The sequence below is a fragment of the Mesoplodon bidens genome (assembly GCF_964165515.1).
Source record: "Mesoplodon bidens genome assembly, chromosome: 12".
Lineage (NCBI taxonomy): Eukaryota > Metazoa > Chordata > Mammalia > Artiodactyla > Ziphiidae > Mesoplodon > Mesoplodon bidens.
Genome location: NC_138168.1, coordinates 35,809,240 through 35,819,283, shown reverse-complemented (window position 1 = coordinate 35,819,283; position 10,044 = coordinate 35,809,240). Strand labels below are relative to the sequence as shown.

At 52.3% G+C, this 10,044-nt stretch overlaps 1 protein-coding gene across 1 annotated transcript; it reads right to left on the bottom strand.

Annotated features, from left to right (window-relative positions):
* Positions 1-2,295: 2,295 nt before the first annotated feature.
* On the bottom strand, positions 2,296-9,746 carry PRDM13 (PR/SET domain 13; the record flags this gene model as incomplete). Its single annotated transcript, XM_081251216.1, has 4 exons — positions 9,588-9,746; positions 7,923-8,054; positions 7,513-7,633; positions 2,296-4,037 (listed from the first exon to the last, which is right to left on the bottom strand). Exons 1-4 carry the CDS (start codon positions 9,729-9,731, stop codon positions 2,296-2,298), a joined length of 2,139 nt encoding a protein of 712 aa, XP_081107342.1. The 5' UTR covers positions 9,732-9,746.
* Between the last annotated feature and the right edge of the window lie 298 nt (positions 9,747-10,044).

The following is a 10,044-nucleotide window of genomic DNA, read 5'->3' as shown; positions in this document are numbered from 1 at the left end:
CATGCCTCCTGCTGCGATGGGTTAGAGAAAGTCCCTGCCTGCCACCCAGTGACTGAGGCCATGTTCCCAAATGGAAGACAGCATGTTGGAGACTGCCACAGTACTCAGGATGCAGAAAATAAAGGACATTTTTAACTGAGTTAAATCGTCAGGGTCATATCCAAGACCCTTTGGTGACCCACTAGACGCTTCCCACCAACCTCTGGGAAGAGCGCTGCAGACCTGGGTTGTTAGGGTACCCACCCTTAGCTGAGGAGTGTGACTTGTCCTCCTCTTCCTAGTAACTGCAGTGAAACCCCAGAGAGCATGTGGGGAGAGAGAATGGGAGGTAGAGGAGGTGTTTTCCAATTTTAGCCCACAAAATTATATTCTTTGTGATATCCTTCCATTAGTTAGCATTAATTTTTTTTTCTTTTGCGGTACACGGGCCTCTCACTGTTGTGGTCTCTCCCGTTGTGGAGCATAGGCTCCAGACACGCAGGCTCAGCGGCCATGGCTCACGGGCCCAGCCACTCTGCGGCATGTGGGATCCTCCCGGACCGGGGCACGAACCCGTGTCCCCTGCATCGGCAGGCAGACTCTCAACAAGTGCGCCACCAGGGAAGCCCAGCATTAATTTTTTATACCCATAACTAAAGTCACTGCTTCTAACTTTGCCTTCCAATTATGGTCCTCCCAGTAGTGACCTTGAAGAGTATACTTTCTCTTCTGTAAAATGGGACCCATTCAGACAGCAGGAGATTGTTGAAAGGTGTACATGGGAGGTGGGGGACCTACATAAAGCAGATATAGATCAGCACCTCCAACAAAATAGATCCTCCTTTAGTATTTGTTGAATGAATATTAAAGTGTACAAATCATAAAAGCACTACTCAAGTTTCCTTTTTCTTGCTTCCCATGGGAAGTTCTGTCGAAGTGTACGTAAAAAGAAATAGTGATTCTACAGTTCCACAGTTCTTTTTGATGAGAAATATTGTGTGTGGGTGTGTTTTTCCTTGAAGTTCATTAGCTTTTTTTCCATAAAGATGAAAACACTTAGCATGATTAACAATGGTTTCAGAAAACAATTGTTTTGCCTGCTAGCTGGGAGCCTGTGAAATGCACGTATTAAAAATTGTATATTTTCCTATTACAACAGTACTTAAAATTTATTTAATGAATAATCAAAGTATTCAAGTATCCTCTAATTTATTGTATTATGGAGTCTCCTTGAAAACCGTTTTCAAATTTAAAAAGATCTGCTGAAATTGCTAAGTGAACAAACTCTCATTATCTTTATTTTTATTAAAGATTGCACAAACTGGAACAAGACGAAAATACTGAATCCACTGTACATCATTCATTATAAAACAACATACATCACATTTGTACTCTACCAAATAGGACATTTTCTTTAAAATTATATATTGCGTGCTCTTAGATTCATGCTTTAGATATTTTACATTTGTCACTATTCTCTTATAAATAATTGCAACTTGACCAATTTGTACACCTGCTACCACTATATCTCCAATGCAGCGAGGTGCAGTCTTTGACACGAAAACAGATGAAATGGAAACAAGTGTATGGATGTCACATCTACCGAATTGCGACTACTGTTTTGCCTATGCAGTGAAATGCTAATGTAAAATACATACACAAAACGTGGTTTCAAAAGGCACAATTTTCTCCACAAAAAAGAACAATTTAAAAATACGTGGCGGTTGGGCTTCCCTGGTGGCGCAGTGGTTGAGAGTCCGCCTGCCGATGCAGGGGACACGGGTTCGTGCCCCGGTCCGGGAAAATCCCACATGCCGCGGAGCGGCTGGGCCCGTGAGCCATGGTCGCTGAGCCTGCGCGTCCGGAGCCTTTGCTCCACAACGGGAGAGGCCACAACAGTGAGAGGCCCGTGTACCGCAAAACAAAAACAAAAACAAAAACGTGGCGGTTAAGTTCGGCACCCTCGAGGGCGCTGTGGCTTCACATTAATGTGATCCTAAACCTCGAGAGCAGACCGCCTGGCTTGGGGGGTGACGGAGCCTATCCGCGGAGTCCAGGAGCCTGGAGCGCGCTGGGACCCGCGGCCCTCGGGATGCTCGGAAGGCAAGATTTCTTTAAGCCACCTCGAAACCTTTGCTCAGAGTTTCAGCATTGGACCAGCGATTTCTCACCGCTCCAAATGCGGCGCCCGACCAAAACAAAACCGGTTTTGTGCGCTGGGCCCTTCTCACCACCAGCAGTTCCTCTTCTCCCAGAGCAGAAGCCCCTCTTCTCTCTGTCTACGGCCCCACACTCCCCGCTTCTCGGGAAGACTCGTTACGAGTCGCGCTCGCCACCGCCCCCGGCCTCAGGGTCGCTCTGGTCGTCGGTGAAGCAGACGTCCACGTCGCTGTCGTTGTCGCTCTTGGGCTCCCCCGGCTCCGGGGGGTAGTCAGGCTCCGCGCCCGGGCCGTCGGCCGCCTTGGCCAGCAGGTTCTGGCCGGGGTGGCGGGACTTGACGTGGCGCTCCAGGTCCCGGCGGCGCACCAGCACCTTGCCGCAGAACTCGCAGCGGTAGGGCGTGTTGCCCTCGGCGTGCAGCCGGATATGCTTGTTGAGATTGCTGGGGTCGCCGAAGGGCCGCAGGCACACTTTGCACTTGAGCGGCTTGTAGCCCGTGTGCGTCCGCATGTGGATCTTGAGCCCGTACTTGCGCGAATACAGCTTGCCGCAGTAGAGGCACAGGTGGCCCGTCTTGGGCTTGCCCGTGCCGCCGCCCCCGCTGCCGCAACCCCCAGCGCCACCCGCCGCCACGACGGCCGCGGGCAACGTTCCCGCGTCCAGGCGGCCGCGGCCTTTCCCGGCCGCCATCTCCGACAGTTGCTGCGTGTGCATGGCGATCTCTCGGTCGATGCTAGCCAGGGAGCCCAGCTCGGCCGGGCTCAGAGCGGTCGCCGCCGCCGCCGCCGCGGGCCCACTGAAATAAGAGAGGGACTCCGGATACTTGAGCAGCCCGCCGAAGTGCAGTTTGAGCGGGTAATAAGTGGCAGCGGCCGGTGAGCCGTAGAGTAGCTCCCCGTTGTAGACGGTAAAGGCCGGCATGACGGCAGGCAGGTGGCTGCACTCGCCACCCGGGTAGCCTTTGAGGCCGCCCGCGTCGAGGGCGGGCAGCACGCAGCGCTCAAGGGGCAGCCCGGCCGCCGGGGGCAACTGCGCGTAACGCGCTCCCGGCAGCTCGGCGGCTGCGGGAGGGGCGCGCTCCACGTGCTTGAAGGCGGACGCTTCTTCTGGGGGCCCGGGGAGCAAAGGGAAGCCGCGCAGAGCCCCGGAGCAGGGCAGGCCAGGAGGAGGTGGCGGGTCCCCCGCGAGCAGGCACTTGGGGTGGTGGTGGTGGTGATGGTGCGCGTGGTGGTGATGGTGGTGGCCCGCTTCGCCCGCCGCCGGGTTCTCCCCGCTTCCCGGGCGTCCGCCCGCCCGGCCCCCGCCCAGCAGCCTGCTTAAGGCCAGGCTGGCCCCAGGTTTGCCGCCGCCCTCCTCCCGGTAGGGGTCGCAGTGCGCGGCCGCGGCTGCCCTGGCCAAGCCAGCGGGCTTGAAAGCCGAGCGCACGCCAGGATAGAAAGTCAAGCCGCCGCCCCCCGCTGGGGAACCGCCCACGATGCCGAGAAAGTGGCCGTGTCCCCGGGCGGCACCACTCATGTCCAGGATGCGCTCCGGCTGCTCCTTGCCCTTCTTGGACGGCCCCCACTTGGCCAGGGGTGGCGAGGTGGCCGAGGGCGCGGAGGAGGCCTCGCGCTTGATGCTCTCCCGCGCTCCGCAATCCTGGAGGGCCGGCGGGACCTGCGGGTGGGCCCGAAGAGTGCCCGCCGGGGCGGCCGCAGCGAAGTCTGGCGCCGGGGGTTTCGGGGAGAGGCGAAGGCCATCCGCGGCCCGGGCAGCGCCTTGGCGAGCCGTGTGTTCGTGGTGCAGGTAGGCGCGGCCCCCGGCGCTGCTGAGCACACAGTGGAAACGTAGGTGCGCCTTAAGGCTGTTGGGGTACCTAAACGTCCTCCAGCAGTACCAGCAAATGTAGCGCTCCTCCCCTGGGCGAGAAGAAGTGAAAAAGCGACCCGGTGAGAAGCAAGCAAGCGAGAGAGAAAGAAAGCGCCAGCGCGCCCAAGGCAAAGCCCAGGTTTTGACCAGCAGTATGGGAAGAAGCAGGAGTATTCTTGGATTCCGGCGAATAAGTGAGTTCGGTAGCCCCATTGTAGCGAGGACTCCGAGAAGCCCCAAACGGCCAACTTTGTCACCATCTCCATCCAATGAGACTACTCAGGGGCCGAGAGGGGTGACCTGGGCCTTTCCAACGAAGACTTCCTCCGGGCCATGCGAGCAAATCTTCCTTGGGAGGGCAGCGCTCAGGCAGGCTGGCCAGGGAAGAGCCGAGAGCAGCTGTTGCTTTAAATCAAGTGTTTGGGGCTGTGCTGGGCCTGGGCCCATCTGTTGGCGTTTGCAGAATAGGTGGCGTATGTCAAGGAGTTTGGGTAAACTGAACAAAGGCCAATCTAATGGTCGTGAGCGCCTCATTACCAGGCGAGACAATGTCCTGTATGTATGGGCCATATGTAATCATTCCTTTTCATAGAACAATGTCTTTTATGTCCACTACCCACCCTCCCCACCCCCTCCCAGCCTTAAACACTTTGCCTGAGGTTTTCCTGGAGCGTGACCAACTGAAGGACCACATAGGGACTATGATTTGCTATTCTTCAAAATTATTTATATCTTTATTTCCTCTTTAACCCCGTTTAATTTGATGGGAGAAAAGAAAAAGTCTTATGTCCCGATATTCTAAAAACAGAAGGATGATGTTGCATTATCTTGTCAGTTGTTCCACCTGGTAATTAATTAACTCCTAGATAGCTGCACAAATCCAAGCTTAGTAAAGTCCTTGGAAAATATATATGGTGTGTGTGTGTGTGTATGTGTGTGTGTGTGTGTGAATAATATACTCAGCTTTTGATAAGTGCACCATTTTATATCAGGGACTATATACATGCTTTTGACATCAAACCTTTTTTGTGTGTTTAATATTATTAACATTAGTTGTTTTTAAATTTTGCCAGGGTCTATGAACACAATCAAAAGACACATGTATGAAACAGATTTTGATCACACGATAGAAGTTAATTTTCACTCAAAAAGGTCATGTTACATCCCTACAGAGAGAACAGCGAGCTTGCAATTGGATGTCTTTTTAAATGTTGTGGTTGATTGATAATACTGAAGGGAAGAATGTCTATGTGAAAGAAGTTAGTTGAGCCACAAGGAAGTATCCAAAGTAAATGTCAGTTTCATTAAATGTAATGGGAAAGTTAAATTTTTCCTCCTTGCACACAAGTAGCTTAAACTTCTAAAACATTACTACAGAAACAACAATGGGGGGAATTTTCAGATATTCCTCCCTTCATGTATTTTGCTTCTGAATTTGTATAAAGCAAGTAGTCCTCCCAGATATACTAAGGTGGAAGTTCAAGTAAGGGGCAGATTATTCCAGCTGAAGCCAAGGTAGAGCAGAACGAAAAAGAAGGGAAGAGGATTTGCCTATGTGCCCTATCCTAATTATTTATGGAAGACTTAAATAAAAATCAATTCAATATTTCTGTTGTATTGAACAGCCATGTAAAATAAATCTTCATAAAAAGAGAGAGAGAAGAGAATTCCTGAGTTCTCTTGGTGGGTGTGTTGATTTAATATCTTAAGTAACCTTCTTTCTGCTAAGTTCAGAACCTCCCTCTCATCACGCCTTTTTAAAGAGGGCTGCCCTAGAGTGACTCAGCTCAATGCAAAGCCAAGTAAGCTTTGTTCCTAAAACAAAGAGTCAGTATTTTTGTTAATCTTACTATGGAATTGAAACCCACTGGGGTTAGTCAATATTGGAAGAATAGCAGCCATCCCTACTTATTTCTTCCTCTTTTCAAGGTTTAAGCAAATGTATGTTTTCTGTTTCACTGTGTTTAGTTTTTTTTGTTTGCTTGTTTATCCTAATGAACTGACATGTTCTCTGGATTCTGAAATCCAACCTATGCCAAAAGTACCAAACACACTTCATAAGTGATTTTGCCTCCTCTCCTGGGTGTAACTCTAAGGTGGTCAAGATTTCAAGCGCCTCAAAGCTGTGGAAGTCGGGGTTCAAAGTAACCCACACATTCCCCAAAAGGAAAATGGTGTCTCTTTTGATATCTGTGACCATATGATGTTTATAGGCTCTATTGACTGAAATGAAAACATGAGGGCCACCACTCAAAAAAGTTGCTTTTGTACTATTTGAGAGTGTCTAAAGAAGGGTGTTCTGTGCACAAATTCCTGGCCCCCAAAGGCCAGGAGTCCTTGGAATTGTTCTAGAGTGGCAGATTTGAGAGTTTTCCACTATGGGGCTTTTGTCATGTTTCCCTTTTACTGGAAGAAGTTGACAAGAGGATGTAATGTGATGCAAGGAACAAACTAAGATAACTTTTATGAATACTGTACATACAGATCTACCCACAAAATCAATAGAATTAGTTTACAGAAGACAGTGACACTCTGAAGTGAAGTGATTCATCATTTTGAATTAACTTCATTCTCTTATTCATTAATTGTTTCTTAAGTCCCACACTGGTATTAAGATCTTTAACTCTATTTCTAAAGGAATGAGATTGAGCAGGAAATTCAGGAGAATGTGTTAAAATAGTTCACGGCATCCATGATGTTGACTTTAAATATAACTGTGTCTTTAGGAGAAATTACAAACAAAAACAACTGGCAAAGAACAAAGAAAGTCATGGAAGTGTTATGCAATAACAAGGAGTCTCAAGATCTTAACTATTTTAGCACCTCCCAGCCTTTTTCCACAGGAAGTGTTCCTCAGTGTTCTAGGGAAGGTTTGAAAATTTTTCCTCTTTAGTTACTGCACCTTAATTTGCATAAATCCGCTCTTGGCTTTGGAAGGGGTCAAATAAATCTGAGAAGAAACTGGGATACATCCCAGTTTCGATTTAAGTAGGGAGAGGGAAATGAATAAATACCATTTAAATGGAAGGGCCTCAGTACCTGCCAACTGACCAGCTGTGAGTACCGTAATGCTTCTAAAATGCTGTAGAAATACATTACTTTCCTCCAAACCAGTGAAGAGATGCCCCTCGCCTTCAAAAGCATTCCAGGTTTGAGTTACACTTTTTGGAGCTCATAAGGTGGTTACCCTAATACTACGTTAAAGCATCTTTATTGATTCTTAAGTGAGTAAATAACTGTCTCTTTGGGTATGCAATCAGAAAGGATGACCCGCATGAAATTCACGAAGAGTATTTTTTCCCTGCCATCGAGAGCCATATTATTATGGTCTGTTTTTATCATTTACTGTTGATTTAAAGGAGGTAGTGATGACGTCGCCTCTGCCCACTCCGACAGGGAGTATGAATTCAGTTTTACACAGCGCAGGAAAAAGGCCCTTCAAGTCTAGGGACGGGCCCAAAGATCGGAGGAGGGCTGGACTCTCGCCTACCCGCGCTGACCCGAAGGCTTTCTCAGAGGCGGTACCTTTCTCGTCATGCGTCGGAGTTGCAGTCGTGGGGATGTCAAACCACTGCGCCAAGGAGTTGGAATACCACACGGTCAGCTCCTCCCCTGGCTGGACGTCTCGCAGCGCTCGGTAGAAGATCTGGGACGCAAGGAACAGGACAGCTTGCTGTCATTTCCTGGGTAATCGGTCAAAAAACAACTGAGAGGAAAGGTTCCATTCCGCGCCCTGACTCTGTGTGACGCTGGGAAAACTATTGGACCTCTCTGAACCTCAATTCCCTCATTCTTCAAACCGGGAAAATAATAGTATCTACCTTATAGGGTTGTTGGAACGTTTAAATGAGACCTTTAGCTAAAGTGCTTTGCTCTTATTATCAGTGACAGTTTGGTAGATAGAAATAGCAGTGGTGGGGGGAAGCCCACAGTACCTGTCCTCCGGGTAAGTCTGCAATGGCTTCGAGAGTCTGTTCCTGGGGGTTCCTGGCTGCCCGGATTAACCCTATCCACTCCAGGGGGGAGCCCCCCGACTCGTCCACCAGCTCCCCTCTCACCATTCGCACCTGCAACACAAGTAGTGGTCATTCTCCCCCGTACCACGGCCAGGCCCACAACCCAGCGGGCAAGTGTATCCTCCACCCCCAGCCGACTCAGGAAAATGGTTGTGCTCATGTTGGCCAGACTGCTGTGGGCTGCTGGGAGGAGAGTAAGTCCTTAGGACCCTTGCTTGGGGGAGGGAGGAAGAGGGGAGGCTGGCTAATATAACAGTTCCCCCCCCGCCGACCCCGCCCGTCTTGTCCCACTTTGACAGAACGAGGAGTGAAAGCATCCTGCCCGAGTGCCTGGGCACATCTCGTGCCAAGACGTCTCCCACCCCCGCCCCAGCTCTCCGTCTCGCTGTTCTAAGAGCAGCCCCGATACCGGGCTAGAGACGTTTCTAAGTCAGTCCCAGAACGCAGGGTGTCCCGCGCCTCTTCTCTTGCCTCCGCATTCCAGCGGCACCGCACCAAAACGCGGAGGTGCCCGCGAGCCCCGCGGCGAAACTGTCTGAACAAAGCGGCTGCGCGCTGGCCGGCCATTTAAAAGCAATTAAAGCGCGTTTAAAGAAGATGGGGCGTTGCACGGCGAGCCCGGCTGTACTACTCTGGGGAAGAGGACGATTGCGTGAGGAGCCAGATGCAGGTCCCGTCGACCGGGCCCGGAGCAATTCCTTACAAGAAAGCTGTAGTCTAAGGTCCTCTTCCCAGTCACCCCTGCCCACGCCACCGGACTCCTGCCTTCATTCCCGGTGGCAGTTGGCCGACCTTCGCCCGCTGAGACGCCTCGGGGCGGGCGGGGGCCTGTTAGAGCCTCTCTCTGGTCGGGGTTCGCGACGCTGTTCGGGAAGTCGGAGCGGGCGGGTTGGCCCTGACGCCTCCCAACTGCGATTCTGGCCCCTCCGAGCCCGGCTGCAGGCGCTCAGCCCCGGTGCCCCTCGCGGGTGGGCGCTCCTCATCCTCGGAGTCTGCGTCAGAGCCACCACCTGGCGCACCCTCAATCCATTCACCCCGAACCCGCAAGCAGACACCCGCGGAAGGAAACACCTGGGGAGGTTCTAGGAACTGAGAGTATCCAAGGATAAATTTTTCGGAGACGATGAGATCAAATTATTTGAAGGCAAATTTAAGCCTCATATTAGCTCATTGAAGGGCAGAAGGTAAGAAAAGTCCTCAGCGCCTGTGAGTTGTATAAAAGAGAAAAGGCACATTTGCCAAGAGAGGAGAGATGCGGCGGGAGGAGGGGGGCGCCTCTGCGAAGAACACCCCAGCGCTCCGAGGAAATCGGGGGTTCCGAGTGGTCCCGGCACGTAAAGAGCCCCACGCACCCCACCCGGGGGCTGTCCCCTCTCATCCACGTCCTCTCCCCCAGCCCGGCCCACGTCCAGCTCTCGGCTAGTGCGACTTGTGGGAAATGATCGGAGTCCCCTTCCAACTGGCAGAATTGGCAGGTAACGACTCAGTCACCCCTTTCCTCCCCTGGCCCTATCCACCCCTTTCCTGGAGGGGATAAGGGAAGGCGAACGAACGGCAGGGGGCGGAGGTCGGAATGGCTAATACCTTTTTCTTGGGCCCAGGTTCCCTGCGGTCTGACAGGTACTTGCCCAGCTTGAAGGTTCCAGGCACCGGCCCGAGGCGCAGGCCGGCCGGGATGCAGCAATCGGCACTCACGCTGGTGGCCGGAGCGCGAGCGGCTCCGTGCATTGCTGCCGCCGCCGCCAGGCAGGCGCTCGGGCGCACTGGGTCCTCGGCAGGGCGCGAGCGACAGAGCCTGAGCGGCGCGCTAGCTGGCGAGCCGCGCCCCGACGTGCGTTCTCCGCCCTCGGAGTGACGCGGCCGGGCAGGCACTGCGCCTTTTCAATCTGGGCGGGCGCCTTTTGGCACCGCTAGCGCAAGGGCGCGGAGTTTGGTGAGAGAGTTGCGCTTCAGAGCAGCTGCAGAGTCCCACCCGAGAGGGTCACATGGAATGGTTCCCTCAGCCCCCTGCATAATCGAGGCCTCTGAATGGCTGGCGCAC